The 16,990-nt window shown below is 36.9% G+C and overlaps 1 protein-coding gene across 2 annotated transcripts in view; it reads left to right on the forward strand.

Moving 5' to 3' along the window:
- Positions 1-16,990, forward strand: part of MYO3B (myosin IIIB) — a 168,065-nt gene that overhangs the window by 14,354 nt on the left and 136,721 nt on the right. For both annotated transcript variants that reach the window (XM_051624089.1, XM_051624088.1), the window contains exons 6-7: positions 2,342-2,418; positions 11,427-11,572. In XM_051624089.1, the coding sequence (XP_051480049.1) occupies positions 2,342-2,418; positions 11,427-11,572 (223 nt within the window). The remainder of the gene's footprint in view (positions 1-2,341; positions 2,419-11,426; positions 11,573-16,990) is intronic.

A 16,990-nucleotide genomic window follows, 5' to 3' on the forward strand; every position in this document is an offset into this window, starting at 1 on the left:
AATGATAAGGCAGCAATTAAAATAGTACTAGGGAATATATATGACCTGAAGAAAACTTGGAGTGGGTCCGTAACCTAGTACAAGGGAGGAAGATCCCTTCTTATTTGGAGGAATTTTGGCAGTATGATCTTTGTTTATAACTACTCCATTCTGAGAAAAGTTGGCTTTTCTCCCCAAAGCAGAATATTTGTTATCAGACACAAAAGCCTTAGCTGCAGCAGCAGCTCAGATTGAAGCTCTGGCTTCCAAAGGCAGATCAATGTGCTACAACTCCAAGTTGTTTTTCAAGGAAACAGAATCCCAAACTTTCTGGTGTCCCATGTGTGTCTCCTGATTCCACATATAGGTTTCGTAGGTTTTTTATGTTTTAGGTTACAACAGTAGCACTAGAAAATTGCAGCACTGGCAGAAGCAAGAATAGTCTCCAGTTAAATGCCATTCAACTGCTTGAACTGCTAGTCACTTCTCTTCCTGAGCTACTTGAATTTTTCACTATATATCTCTGTGATGTTGGAGGGTCACTTGCATGAAACTTCTTAGAGTGGCCACTCTGTTCCTCGTTTTCCCAACAGCCAGTTTGAAACATCCTGTCCTCCTTTGCAGAAGAGCTAAATGTTCTTCAACTGCAGCTGAGATCTGTTACAGCTCTATTTCAGGCATGTGAAGTGCCTGAAAATTGAAAGATCTCAGATTAAGCACCCAAAACCAGTGGATGCTTTGAATATTTTTAGGTTAATCCCTGGAACTAATATTCCTCTCCCATTTTGCAGGAGTGTTAAGGAGATTTATTGTTTTATGAGGAGGGAAGGAAACATTTCAAAAGGAAAAAAATAATTTCACATTTAGTGTAGTATTGCTTATACTAAATAAGTAACTAGAACCCAGATCGATGGGGATAAAAAATTATTAAAGACATTCAGTGAATACTATCCATTTTATCCATAGAATGAGACAGAATATTGAAGAATAAAAAGTTACTTCATATTAAAGGTTGCACATACAGAGATATATTAGGTTACCGAGAGAATTACACAGATATCATTAATTGAGGTGGGTTTTTTGGCCTTTATTTCATGACTTTACAGCTTGCCTTTTCAACATAACACACATTTCTTCTCTCAGCTGCTCTTGACAGCATGATATATTTGTATAAATGTTGGTCACAGTGTAAGTTAGTTCAAAATGCCTACAATTTCTTTCATTTATGCTCATGCTCACTCAGTCTGTCCCACTGCCTCCATCTCTCAGCCCTTTGGTATTCTGCGTTGTTTTGGAGTGTCCGTAGTTAGCAGCTACAAATTAAGCGAGCTCAAGAGAGATGAGTTAAGTGCGCAGAGGCTTACTGTAGGTCCTTGTCTTTAACTGTTTCGCAGTGGTACTCAGGAAATCACTGAAGGCTTGCAGTCACACTAAATAAATAAATAAATAAGCACAGAGTTGAATCTTAGAGTCAGCAATCAAATTATTTAACTTACAAATTATGAGTTCCACTTTCTTATTTGATTGCATCTGGCAACATGTACTATATGTGTTTCTGCCTCTTTTTGTCTCTGGGTAATGCCACAGGAGCAGACCACTGTGGTTTTTTTTTAAACCATGTTAAGGTAAAATATTTTTTAAATCAGTTTTGGTTTTGTGTCAGCTTATTGGAATGATCATAAACTCTACAATTCAATTTTATGTTGACCAAAGCACAGAAAATTTGCTGTGAAAATTCATTTGAATTTGCTGATGTTTGATTTCACTCTAATTCTTCCTTCCTTCCTTTTTTCAGCTGTGCTTCAGTAGTCCAGCCCCAGTCAGCAAAGCACTGAAGCAAAGGCTTTGTTTTAACTGTGTGCATAACTCCCTGAGTATAAGCTGCACTGTGAGCTTGAGCTTCTGTGATTTTCTCAACAGGGAAAGATTTAAGCAAGTACATAAACATTTTGTTGAATTTGAGTCTCTGCAAGTACTCTAATGAAGTATTTTTCTGCCATCGATATTCAGGGAATAAATTTCAGAAACAGAAGATTTAAAGTTGTAATTCAAATAGTACCTGTTTATAGTAATGAAAGCAGCAGAAAGAAATCTGTGATAGGTGCCAATTGAATTACTGAGTTTGAATGATAATGTTTCAAACTGAGTGTCATTCACAAAAATTCTGGCAGCAACTGTGAGAGAAAACAGCAAGCTTAAGTTAATCAAACAAAGAATTCTGAACAAATGCTGCACCTACTTTGACCAGATGTTCTGCAGCTGTACTTCTAGGTTTGGGGTTTGTTTTCCAGATACTTGAAGAAACTGACTTGAAATGTAAGAATTCATTTGAAGCCAAGATTTTGCATCTGTTTAATTACAGGTGTTTCAGCCCAGCTCACCAGCACACGGCTACGTAGAAACACCTCGGTGGGAACACCCTTTTGGATGGCACCTGAGGTAGGCAAATGTTCCTGTCTGAGTTCTCTCCATTTATTGTAGTGCACACTTTGTTGCCAATTCGACATGGTAGGAGAAAAGGGTGTATTTTCTTCCCTTCCTTATTGCTGTGTTACTACTTTGCATTTAGACCCCTGTCAGTAAAATGAGTATTCTATCAGAATATACAAAATGGATTTCTAATGTTCATTATTTTCATAAAAGTACAGATAATCTGCAAATAACTGTCCCTGAAAACTGTATGAATTTCCAATCAGACACTATATGTTTTGGTATGCTTATCTGTGTGTCTTACGAAGTGGTAGGAGAGATTCCCACATTCTTGTCTTGCTATGGGACTCTACAAAACCCTGCCTCAGCTGTGTGTTCTTTACCATTAATCATAGACTGGGGACACACACTGCATGCTTAGGCACGTGACTAGCATAGATCAAAAATGGAGAAAAATAAACTACAGGCAGCCTAGCCAAGTGTCTTAGACCAATTTTTGCATACTAGTCCCCAGGCATACCTCTTTTTCTTCTATTTCACAAAGCTCTAGCAAGTTTTGGCACATTATTGAACAGAAGTCCCTTAGGTACTTTCCTTAAATTTGGGGTGAAAGATATTAGTCTTTGCCCTCCCCACTTTAAGAAATAAAAAAAGAAACAAAAATATAATAATGAAATGTAAAAACTTGAGAATGAAAAGAAGTGGTCTATTTATTTGTAAGTTGTTAAACCTTAGTAGCCTGATTTCTGTTGAAGGCCATTAGACTTTTTTGAACTTGGGGGAATTTGGGACGGAATTTTCATCTGTAACAGATGCATACAGGTCTATATCTGTATGTTAAACAGTTACAAATATCATGCAAACATTTGTGTTAGAACATTTTGTACTTTTTGTACATCTGTTTTTGTTGCTAAGGAAGGCTGATTATGGCTGAACAGAGAAAAGGAGCTGCTGTAATGTATTAAAAATTGATCTTGCACAGTCTGACAAAGAATGGTTGATATTTTGCCATCTCCATAACAACCAGTTTACGTCACAAAGGAGACACAAGACACTTTAGAAACCACTGTGCAAGCAGTATTTATGGAATCACCTTGGTTGAAGACATTCTGAAATCTGTATAAAATACTCCTCTAGACAATAATGGGCATATTGTGAAGTATTTTGAACTCAGATTATTAGGAGTTATTTTTACAGTACTGTTTTGCTTGAATAATTGCCATCAAATGCAGTAATCATACAAAATTTATTTTCCCATCCTACTTAAAAATATTCATTCTTGAGTTAAAAAGACAAAGAAATATGCAGAGATTTTGATCTGAAAAAAATTTGACCTGAAAATACAGCACACATGTAACCAAGGTATGCTGTGGGCATAGCACATCAAAGCAGGAACAGAAGTAACTTGGAATGCTTCCTGCTTAGAAGAAAGTTGTCAACATAACCAACTTGGTACCATAAGCATAGTTACTCATGTCGTATTTGCATGCTGATGTGGGCTATGCCCATCAGGTTTCACCAGTGTACCAATCTGCAAAACAGCTGTAAGATTCTCAGAGACCTGTGATGCTGTTGGTGAAATGGCTTTTAAATGACAAGTTGCATAATACTTATTCTCAGGTCACTACAGTTCAACCGACGCGCAAGGTGCAATTTGCCTTATTTCTGGGGTGGATCTTTCTGGTATTTAAAAAATGTGCAGCCTAATTTTTAGGTGCAAGGTGATTAGGACTCCAATAACCTGAAAAACTTTGCTTGGGTAACAGTTTATTAGGAGCAGTGTTTTCTAGAAGAGGCTGTGGTGAGATCATTAAAAATTAGAAAAGCACTTAACGGTGGAGAAATCTTGCTTCCTAGAGGTTTTGACATAGGATAGAATCAGTCAAACCCCAAAATACCATAAAATAAATGGACAGGAGGAATGCCTTGGAGGAGTAGACTACAGAAGTGTTTCAGAGAAATGAACCTTGTGAAATTAAGCTGACAGGGAATATTTTCCAGGGTAAACCTCGGGAAAATAAAACCCAGAGAAGGATATTTCAAGAATATTCAGGCTGACAGATAGGAATAACTGGATATAAGCAGGAGACAAATATGCTGGATCAGCCTGGATCAGGAACAGTCTGTATAATGAAGAAAGCCATCGTATTTTAAGATGAAGTTTGCAAAATGTATCGAAGGGATTATATGGCAGAGTACTTGCAATAGCAAAAGTTCGTAGGAAAATTGCAGTAATTGAGGGTGGCATAAGGTGTTCTGTATAGCTTTGTATTCTTACTAGTCAGCACAAAAAGCAGCAGCTTAACCATTTTGAGTGACTCAGGCATCTTAGAGGGCTCTTCTTTTCTGGTGACTATGAGAGTTGTTTAGCAGCAACAAATCTTTTTGATTTGTCCTTGGGCATTTGTTTCGAGCAGAGGATGTGATTAACAAAAATTTTGCTGAAAATCGAAAATACAGAGGAAAACTAGGCTATGGGGAAGCAACAGAGGAACTTGGCAAGGATGAGTCAGTTTGAGAGCAGCTTTACAGTAGACTCACTGAAAATCAGTCATTGCTGTTTAACTGAGTTAGTAGTTTCACATTTACAAACATACCCTGGGATAAAATTCAGTACATCTGAGCATCAAATTTCTAAAGTGTTAGAACAATAGGCAATTGCTTTAAATTATATTTTTTTGTAGTGTTACTTTGTCTTTTTAAAACTTGAAATCTGATCATATGTGTGTGCAGTAAGTCTAATCCTGAAACAATGCATAGTATTTTCTTTGTTTCAGTACAAAGCTGTGTCTCTGTGCAATCAAAACAAAAATCAACCTACCTGGTAAAAAAAGCACCCCAAAAAGTAATTTGTATTAATGTAGTTGAAATATATATACAGGGAAAAATCTAATTTTGCGAAGACTCACAGCAACATCTCCACTGAAGTCAATATTCAGTACAGTAAGGGCTGTATTCAGACCTTAGAATTTGGTCAAAAAAATGTCTTTCTTTCAGTAGATTTGGACTGATTTCTCTTACTTAACTCTCTATTGTAGGAGACATGAAAAATGTACCCCAAAATCCATTAAAAAGTAAATACATTTCATATGTAGCTAAATGCAGAACTGGAAAAAACTGCATAGAAAAGATAACCCCATCACTAACCTGTGCCTATGTTTTTAATTAACTCTACACAAGTATAGTGATACATTCCCCCAAAACTATTGAATATATTCTCATTATGTCACACTTCAGCCTAGCTTATTTGCCCGCTCTTTGCTAACATTATGGGATTCAAGGTCAGCATCCTTTTAATACCTCTAGGTCTCTTCATTTTAATTACTTATTAGCTAAAATTAGCTCTTCTGATGCATGCATTTTCACTACACTCTAAATGCCAACTAAGCATGGAATTTTGTAAATGCTGATTAATAATGAACTGTAGGACTCCACCACTTAGTATAAAAAGGATATAGATAAAAGTCTATGATTAAAATGCCTGTGACTGAGATAGCACCTTCTGAGAGTTGACTGGCATGATTTAAACAAAGTTATCTTTTTGGGAGGACAGGTCTTTAGGAATTGAATAAATAAATAAAAGAAATGGCAGTTTCTGCCTTGTTGGTTTTTTTTCTGTCCCTGCTTTCTTAATTTTCTCTGGCTCTCAAACCCAAAGTTTAACAAGCTGCAGTAGTAAGGAGTAACTCTGAAGTTGCTTGAAATCCAGAAGGAAAGCAGTGGAATTCAGAAAAATGCATTGGAATCTTTTAAAGGACATGGCACACAAGCAAGGCAGTAGGGCCTGTCAGACTGCATCACCTCCTTCTTTGTCTCTGTGATAGCTGACCCCCTTATGGGCTAGCATGGCAGGAGTGGGTTGAAAAGGAAATGGCAGCTGGAGGGAAACCCAGGAAACCTTCCCAATAACCTCAGTAACATGGCCATAATCTTGTGAAGGGATGTGGAAGGATTGCAGATGCTTCTCCTTTGTTCTAACCTAAACAGCAGCTATGAAGAGATTGTAAAATTTTCATATAGGGTGTTTGAAGATTTGAAAAACAAAACAAAAAATAGAGAGAGAAGCATTTCAGTACCATAGTGTCCCACACTGAGATTGGTACATGAAATATGTTTAATTACGAGGCTGGAGTTGCCTCAGAGTTTTCAGTTTCTTGGTGAAACACTATTTACAAATCTGTGTGAGGTGTGTAGTGTATATCCTTACTGCTCAGGAATAAATCTGTGGGTCAGAAAAAGAATATGTCAATGACATTAGCATTAGCAGTGTTAAATCTGTGGTGGTCTTGTGGTGTAAAGCAAAATACATTTGTGTTTGAAAGCTTGTCTGTTTTCCCTTACTCTATCATTGGGTCTAATAAAAGGTATTATGTTTCCCTACAAGTGTAGCCTGCTGCCAGAGCAGTCTAAAGGTCTCATGAGTATTTCACTTGGGTGAATTAAAATAAAAAATGTTTACTCACAGCTGTTAAAATTAATTATGTTGACACATAATTAATTTTCAATTAATCAATGTTAGTTGTGATAATTGCTCATAATAATTATTTAAAATACATTTTTAAAAAATTTTGTTAACATTTCTAGCAACATAGTAATTTTCTGAGACACCATGGAAAAATTTGTGTAATGATAATACATAAGGAACTGAAGTCCATATATGAAAATGGGGGACTTTGGAAACAATTTCAGTAAAATATTTGCTCTTTTTTAAATTATGTGAATGTGCTTGAGGAGAAAAAGGGAAGGAAGAAGGGAGGAAGGGAAAGAGGAAGTGAGAGAGGGGTAGAGATAGATAGCTATCACTTTGGTAATTCAGTGTCTCCAGTGCTGCTAAATGCTATCTTGAAAGACTTTTTTCAATTTTTCAGATCATAGGACTTGGAAGAATATTTAACATCATATATCCTGTGTAGATAAATTAAGTTGGGTTTCACAGAGTCAGGTGGGGCACAGAAGTTCACTTGGTTTATTTCATTTGACTTGCATAGCTAGCAATTTTGTTCTCCTTGCAGCAAGGGCAACAATTTTGTGCAACATTCATTTTACGTACGCAGTGCTTTTCAGCATTGTGCTCACACACCTCATAAGCTGCTTAGTTAGCTACGTCAGCTGAGTACAGCACTGCTTTTCTTCAGGAGCATCAGCCTTTTTAACTCCCGACTCCCTGCTGTGGGTGGGTCACCAGTGCTAATTGTGTAGCAGTCGTCTCCAGGTAGCACATGTGTATTACTATTCTTGGTGTTGTGTGCTTGCAGCTGTATTTTGTACGTGTGCTGTATATACTGAGGCAGATTGAAAATTCACTTCTAGTAATTCTGGGTAAACTTAAGAGGGTTTGATGTATTTTGCCTCACCTAAACATATGTATATATTTCCCTGTACCCACGGGTAAGTATGACCACTATACAAACAAGAGCTAGTTCTCTGTATTACCTGTTTTCCCTCATTTAAATCCACCAGTGATATACTTATGGGCTTACTGAAGTTCAAAGAAATCTCTTTGCATTTATTTCAGAACAAGTAGAATAATATCCTCAAATATAAGATCTTTTTGTCAGGTTGTGAATCATCTTTTGTATCTCTGAAGTTTTGTGTTTCTGTAGAAGTGATAAGTCACATGGAATACCTAATCACTGGCTTCACTAAATTCCCTCCAGTTAGTGTGACTGATTTGTTTATATGCTGTCTTTGCCAGACCAGTGAATTTCCTCCCACCTCACCCCATCCCAGTGTGACTCTCAGAACAATCAGTGTTGACAGCTACCATCGTGTTGTGTGTTTCTCTGTGTAGTATTTTTCCGTCCTACAGCAGTATGGCTGGACATGAAATTGTGATGAATTTACAGCTAATGCAAAAGGTAGCAGCCAGTCTCCTTAGCAACCTGTGCCACTGCATGCATGTAGCCAGCCCAAGCTGAAGTGAAAGACTTGGTTCTTATTTCTGTAGTATTTACTGGCAAATCTCAAAATTAACTACATCACCCCCTGAACCTTTGGCGTGAACATATTGTCAAAGCAAACTGTCTCTTCTTTTTTTGCTTGTACAAACAGAGCAGGGCTTTGCAGGGCACAAAACAGGTACAGATGTGGTGAGGTCTTTGCATAAGATGGAGAAAGGAGTAGCATTTTCTTAAGTTTCAGCTAGTTTCTTCTGGGCTCTCTGTCTTCATGGCCCATCAGGCAGAGCAGACATCAGCAGTGCTGAGAAGCACTCTCAGCTCCAAAACTCCAACCAAAAAGGGCAAAAAGAGGTATCTCTGAGTTCACGATAAAGATAGGAACATGATAAAAGATAAAGTATTTTTCTTTTTTATATTTAGCTTTTAGAGATTTTTGCTCTTCAGGGAGTAGTAGTTTCCAAGGCAAAACAGGACTGGGGCATTCCTAAGGAATTACATTGTAAATTATGACTGAGAGAACTCTTTCTTCTTCAGATTTCAAGGCAGTGTTTTCTGATTGCAAATATATAAAGCAAACTGCCAATGTGCACCTTTCATCAAGGAAAAAGCTGTAAAATTTGATTCCTGCTGTGAAAATTAAAATTAGTAGCACTTGCGTTTCTCTAAGTGGTACATAAGTTGGTAAGATGCTAATAATAAATTCCACAGAAATTGTAAACTTTTTTCAAACCAAAGTGACCATTAAATTAGTATACATGCTGTGTACTGGGTGTCAGAAGAGCAGTTAATTTTGTATGTTTTCTGTGAGGCTTATCTCACTACAGGCAAGCCAACTATCTAAAACATACTGGGTTGCATGGTCTGCTGACTGAATTTTTTTAAACAAAAAGAATGCAGATGAAGGCAAATATTTTTCTAAAAGAACCACTGCATGCTCTGATATTAGAGTGGAGGAGAATCTGATAGTGTTTATTTCCCCTTGGTTAGAGTGCCAGTATTGGAGGTAACTCCAGCCAACACCAAGTATGGCCTCTTTCAAATTATCATATAGGCCTCTGAAATAAGGGTGGTGGTTTTAAGTGCCCTGCTTTAGTTGTATAGAATCTATCTACTGCACAGTAAAGCTCATACTTTTGAAGAGGTAAAGGGATCTCTGGGATGAGATCAAGGCTGTAGTGAACTCTTTGAAGAACTAAGAAATACTTCAGAGCTTTCGTGAAGACATTCTGTTAAAGAGAAGGGAGATGGGAAAATGATCCTTGTGCAACAGCTTTGAAAAATACTGTATTAGCTAACACAACTCTGCCCCTCCAACTTGAAGAAGAAAATCCCTGAACTCTTTTTTTACAGTGCTTACTTTCATTTTCCCCCATTCTGTTTATTTAGTAATGGATGTGTGGGGGAATGTGCATGTATGTTTTCCTCAGATGGTTTTCACTCAAGTTTTGCTGACCACTTAATCGTGTCTTAGAGATCACCAGTGTTGCTCTGAAAATAGTTGAGAAACAGTGGTCTAATACTCTACCAGAAGATTCTTTGACAGTACAGCACTAAAGGGGAGATACCACTGTCAGTAGGGTTTGAAAATAAATTTATTTGGCATACTAACCCAGAAGAAATGAGGAAGAGAAACATCTCAACACTTGTCAAAACACTGATAGAAAATTCAGGGAAGGTCTTACTTTTTCTGGACTGGTTTGCTCTAGGAAAATAACTGAACTCTTTGTAAATAGTGAAGGAATTAACTGATGTCCAACTTTACTACAAAAACCCCACAAAGAAAAACAAATGCAAAACCCAAACCCATTTTGGTAATATTTTAACTAGTATGTGCTACATCCCTGGTTCTGATAAAATAAATGATGAGTTCTGTATGATGATGTCAGGAGACCCAGACAAAAAGAGGGACAGGTCCTATGGACCTGTTGAATAGGATCTCTACCAGAGGCAAGAATGCCTCAGCTAGGTGTAGCTTGTGGAGAAAGTAACCAAGAGGTTTAGCTGGATACCGCAGCTTCTCCAGGAAAAGGTTTTCTTAACAGCGTGTTGTGTGTGTTTCTCTGCCAGCAGCTACCTGGGATGCTGACTTGCATGTTGGCTTCTCTGTAAAGTGTTGTCCCAAATGGAAATCCTAACAAAGGAACTCAGAAGTAAAGAAAAGAAAATGTATTCTAGAATATAGATACAGCCTACCTAGAGCATGCTGTCAGAAGTTCTGTTTATCTGAAGTACAAAGTAGTAACTATAAATTATGAGAAAAATCTTGAAAGCTGATACTGGCAATATGTGGGGATTGACAGATTTTCAAAGCAGCTGGTCTAATTGACGAGATTTGGGAAGACAAACTTGAGATACAATTCTAAATCATGATAGAATAAAAGGCAGTGAAACCTCAGATTTTTTTTCTCACCCCTTTGCAAAGATAAGGGCTAAATTTAAAGTTTAGTTTGAATCTCATGTTTAGATGCAGAATTGTTCTCAATTTATATGAATAGTTAGCTTATGATAAGAATGCAAGCAGTGGGTTAGCTCGAAGCATGCATCAAGTTTGTGATGTAAAGCAGTTCTGATGTCCATGAAGAGATTCCTGTTGATTTCAGTTTTCTTTGAGAAGGTACATGGTATGTTATTTTAAATTTTTTTAAACTATCAGTTGAGACGAAGTAAAAAAAAGGAAAAAAAGGTGGCAGAAATGACTGATGGAATATTCTTATCTAAAAAACAGCTGTGCAAGTCAGTCTATCCTCATGAATAGTCCTAGAAGTTAATAAGAATAACATCAATAGGGTTCTCTGCTATTTTAATAGGTTTGTCTAAGAAGTACTTTCAAAAACAAAATTTAGTAGTGATTTTCTTTGTGTATATATTTGAAGCATCCCATGGACCTTAATGTGATTTAAAAAACAGAGAGATTGTTTTTAAAGAAAACAAACCCAGGAGAAGTTCCAATTTACTTTTTGTGGGGTTTTCCCTAACTGGGTTATACAGGCAAAGATACGGATTTGAAAGCTGCATGGAATTGTAGACATTACTCAGAAAGTACTTTTCATTCCACACTAGCATGGCATGAATTGTACATTAGGTTAAAGCTTTGTTTTCTCTGCTGTTTTCTGATAGGTAATTGCTTGTGAACAACAGTATGACTACTCATATGATGCTCGATGCGACGTGTGGTCCTTGGGAATAACAGCTATTGAACTGGGGGATGGAGACCCTCCTTTATTTGACATGCATCCGGTGAAAACTCTTTTTAAAATTCCAAGGTATGGCACTAGATGGCTCTCTTCACTCACTAGTTTATTCAGAAGCAAGAACTGAGTATTTGATAAACATTTGTGCTTCAAATCCTAAGTAGCTATCACAGAAAAAAAAAATATTTAAAAGCTTTAATGTCAAAGATTTTTTTTTTTCCAGCCTGACTTCTACAATATTTTATATTTAGAATGCCTTGAAATGATAAAAAGGTATATATTTGATTTATTCTTATCTTAGAATGTAAAAGTATCTAATATTAAGGTACATCCTTTCAAAAGTAGCTTTCTTAGCTACTGTTGATGAAAACATTTGCTTCAAATAAGGAAGAAGACAACATTTGTAACTCTTGAATGACATTTTTAAATGTTAATCCTCTACAGTCCTAGGTTTGTTTTACTGTGGAAGAAAACCACACAATTTTGGCAATGCTATGAAGCAGTCGAGCAGTTTCAGCAAACAGTAGTCATAATTTCTGTTTCATTTATCCAAGAAAGTTAAAATGTAAAGATTTGGATTGTTATACATATATGTGAAAAAGGGATAGAAGTTCTCTCTGTGTGTAGTCATGTAAATTGACTGTATTATTTAATGCTGTCTGGTTTTGTTTTAATTTTATTTTCAGTCTTCCTGAATAAGTTAAGATGAGCTTGACAGTGTAAAATAGAGTTTAACAACTAAGCAGTTGTAGTAATAGAGGAAATATAGAGAGAATTTGTCTATCATTGATAAGGCTGACATATAATACTTGTCTCTTCCACATTTTGCTCATAAAGAAAGAATCGCCACTGACTGATAACAGTTTAAAACCTTCAGCAATGCAAGTGTTTGACCTTTTGTTATCTGCACAGTTATCATAGGCTTTTAAAATTTCTTGTGATTGCAATTTGCATTTCTGATTAAGTCTATTTATATGCAGATGCAGTTGTGCTGTGTTCTGTGTCATACAGTTATCTCCTCCTACCCAGCTCAGACATAGATTGCCACCATTCTTTCCAAAATTATTCATAATGAAGCAGCAGTTCATCTTGTTGCCTTTACACAAGTGTATAACAAGTCCTGGCAATTAAGGCAATAAGAGAGGCTTCAGATTACTAAAGCACTATCTACAAATTTTATCAATGCTCAAAACAGTTTAAAATAACAGAAGTCATAACAGAAGTAACAGCAATAGGAAGATGCATAGAATAGGGCACGTAGAGACTTTGATTTCTGTTTCTCTCTTTCTCTGTTTGCTGTTGGATCTCTGAATGCAAGACAGATGAAGCACCTATCTGATTAATTAAATAGTGAGTATGTTTCTAAATAGAACGGTAGGAATTTTAAAGTTGTGAGTTTTCCTCTGCTTTGCATTTTATGAGCAATAACCCTGCTGCTGGTAACTGTGCAGTCATATTAGATAAAGTGGAATATGATGAGTGCTGGATGGCATAAAGGCCTGGGGTATAGGAGATAGAGCTTCTTCCCTGGTACTTGTTTGAACTCAATTCAGAGGGATAGCCTGTATGACTAAAAGGTGCATTCCCCTCTTACAGTGGTTTGACAGTTAAGAAGTAATCTTAGTGCAGATCCTGATACTTATGCTGCAGTTCACATACTTTAAACAGCATTTTCAGTGGGTCTTGCAAGCATTGTCTGTTGAATGCTCAAGCAGTAATGTATGGAAGCATTGAAACTCACCTTCTGAGGCTGTCCAAAATCCTCTGAGCTCAGTGATCTGGTGTCTACACTTTCTGCTTTCGTTATATCTGTGCCTGAAGTTATAAATGCAAATGTTAAGCCATTTTGTATTTTTTAGGTAGTATCATCTCAGAATTTATCCAGTGCAAATTCTCGCCTACTATAACTTCTAGTAGCAGAGAAGCCTACAGAATAACTATGTTTTATTGGAAGAGCTCTCTTGTGTGCCACTTGATAGCTTTGTTTGCTAACACTTAGTTGCCTTATGAGAAGAGGAAAAGTACAGTCAATCCCTGTTTCCCCTCAGCATGACTTAATGCCATTGTAAGATCCAATGAAAAGGAACCCTGCTTTTTTTTTTGTTTTGCCTTTTTTTTTTGTTTGTTTACTTTCAGTTTCTTTCCCAAGACTTTCTCTGCATCCATTGTGCATTTGAGCCAAAACTTTCAGCCCTATTTTTTGTCTCAGTGAGACTGCGGTCAGACTCTGGAATCCAGTGTCATAACTGAGACTAGCACTTGTCACATCTCCAGAGGCTTTTGTCCTCTGCACCAGGATCTCTGTGACTTAAAACTGCTCTGCTAATACCCATAATCAAACAGGATAGAATGAATGAGGGGCAGAGTGTTCATGCAGCTCACATTCTTGTCTTAGCTGAGGGGTGGTAACCATTAGTGCCTGCCATCTCCTGCTTTCTTTAGGAGGCTGCTTGCCTAAGCTTTCCCTGCACGGGCTTTGCTCCACTCGTTTAAATCAAGATGTAGTTTTGTGCATCTGGTGAGTTGGAGGAAAGGCTCACTCAGCTGACAGCCCTCAGTTCATGCATAGTGACAGCACTGAAGTTTACTTCTCCTGAGGGACATAATAAGAAAGAACTTATTCAGCTAGATTTTACTTTCATGTAGAAAATAGCCAATAGCAGGAGGTTAGCAGTTTCCAAAATTATCTCACAACTGTAATTTCCTGATCAAACCACATTAATATTGGAGTACAATGCACCTGAATACTAAGGTACACACTTCTAATTCTGGGGCTTCTGGAGGTAGTGTCAAGACCTGCATTTAGTAGCAATATAACCTTATAAAACTTCAGCCTTGTGTGTGCACTATACTCTGATACTACTGACCTGTACTTCTGACAGAGACATACACAATTAAATTTGCTGATGACAGCTCCTCTTTCAGCTGTGGTTTCTTGTGGTTTGACGTGAAACTGGCAAATCAGGTTTCAGCTATCATTAAATGTACTAAATGCACTAACACCAAATGACACCGAAGTGTCTTCCACAGTTACAGTGTGACTGTGGTACCCTACAGCCAAGCTTCATTTTATCTGGAAGTGTTAAAAAGCTACTGTGAATAGTGGGCAGTAAACGTAATGGGCTTTTGATTTATTATATATATGTGTTTTCTGCATGTGTTCTCCCAGGACAATTTTCTTTGATTGGGCTGATTTGACTTTAGTTTGGAGAAGAGGTGAAATTGCTATTCACAGTAAATGACACTTTGGACATAATTCAGAGAGTTATTAGGAATTATTTACCTTTTCTCTTACATTCTTGACCTCAGTTGATCCAGATATTTCTATTTATACTGTCTTCTGTGTGCTGCTGATTTCTTTACATTAACAGAAAAGTTTGCAATAGCTTTCAAATTTTGTTATGAAGCACTGAATAATCTGTTCTCAGTAATGTGCATAAAATATTAGTAATGGTGAAATTGCCAAAGCAAATTACAGAAATCTCTGTGTGTGTGTATAAAGAATTCTTCCATTTCTAAGTAGTGAACAAAGTAATTAAGCTTCAATGACAGTTTAGTTGTTGGCTTTTTTCTAGAGACAGCCAATAATTGTGCCCTTAGCCTTGGCATTGATTTTCATCTTTATAAGCTATGGAGATAGCCCTTAGTCTTAATATAATTGAAATCAGTGAGTCTTTACTCTGACTTTGTAGGGTTTGAATCAACAATTTAATGAATGATTTTGTACTAGCAAGTCACCAGCATCTACATACTTCTGAGATCTTTGGAGATGTCTCCATTTCCAAACTCAAGTCAAAGATTAGTTTTTTACTGGAAAATCTAACAGGAAAATGTGAAAAATTAACATTAACCACACATCCTACACTGTTAGATTTTCACGTTCTCCATTAGTTCTCTGTACTTTTGTAACTGTTTTTATTTCATAGTTTTCACATCTCTGTCCTTTCAGGGTTGCTGGAAAAAGATTAAAATACTTTTGTTTCTGCTCAGGATCCTGTCTGATGAAAGTGTTTTGTTTGACGATAGTACTTAATAGGACATTGTAGATAATAAAGCCTCAATCATTTCTCTCTCTCTCTCTTTGTCTCGTCCACCTCCTCAACATGAGCAGCAACTGTCCTGTTTGATTTTTGTGCCTTTCTAAATTAAGAACGTGATGTATCCTTTATTATTTGAAGATCTTTTCCCCCATCTCATTCAGGGTAAGGATTTTATAATGAAGATTCTAGTGAAAGGCCCATAAATGTTTTTATTAGATAAATAGCAATAGTTGAAAACCTGCAAACAGATGTGTTGCTCCCTGTCCTCCATTTTTACTGTGTTTTAAATTGTAAGTACAAACGGCCTGCATTGTGAAATGGGTGACATACATGCACTGGTGAACTGACATTGGTCTGTGTCCTGAATCAGACACACTTACACTGTTTCTCACATATAGAATTGTTTTGCAGCTACAGAAGTCTATGTTTGAACAGAAAGGTAAAAAAGTTTCCTGTAATTGAGTCGAGCAGCATACAATGTGATTAGAGATTGAATTTATCTCAACAAAATAGCTGAATTCCAGAGAGCAGGTGAACTCTCAGAATTCACTGCGTGTCTCAAGTTGAGCTTAAAAAATAAGTTATACCATTGTGCTACACTTCCCTGAAAACCTGACCAGTGGTTCACAGGAGGAGATGGTGGATGCTGTACACTTTTGAAAACACTGTGCTTTTTAATGTGGGTAAGTATTAACTTCAAACTTTTCATAGCATGGCCTGAGCTGAGGGCCAGATGCTTAAGCATCTTACACTGGTCAACAACTTTTCTTGTCCTACAGAAAATGCAATGTTGGCAGCAACTGCCTGATAGCAAATGCAGAGTGAAGGCAAAAATGGCAGTTAATCTTTAAGTTAGATATTTCATTAGACATTAGCCTTCTGGACCTCATTTCTGTATGTATTATGTAGATTTTGAAGAAAAGGAGATACAAGTTCATGGACTAATGCATATTTTAAAAACCTCTTTCATTCATGAGCATTTTATTGTATGAATGTGCAGTGTCTTGGAAACAATTACGATCCCACGTGCATGAAGCTTATTCTTAAAACTGCTAATGAGAAGGAGGCATTATCGTAGAGCAAATGTTAATGTCTGTTTTGCAATGATGCACACGTTCTCCCTCATCAAAATGAATTCTTGGATCTAACTCATAAATCTCCTGAAGAGGGGCTTCCAGTGCCTAGAGATAGAGATAAATCATACTGCGAAGACACTGAACCATGAAATGATTCTGTTAACATGTCATCTGTCTAGAATATATTTTCAAATCTCCAACAGAAGGGTCTAAATTATGAAGGGAAGGTAGCCTAGCAAAGTTGGTAATTTGGGAGTTGATACTTTTAACCTCTTCCATCTGCTGCCACTACTTAGGTGTGTCTGTTTTGGCAAAATATTACAAAGTAAAAGATTCTCAAATAGCATTACACCTAAGCTTTTTAAAGTAAAATT

The sequence above is a fragment of the Apus apus genome, chromosome 6, assembly GCF_020740795.1.
Source record: "Apus apus isolate bApuApu2 chromosome 6, bApuApu2.pri.cur, whole genome shotgun sequence".
NCBI classification, from domain to species: Eukaryota; Metazoa; Chordata; class Aves; order Apodiformes; family Apodidae; genus Apus; species Apus apus.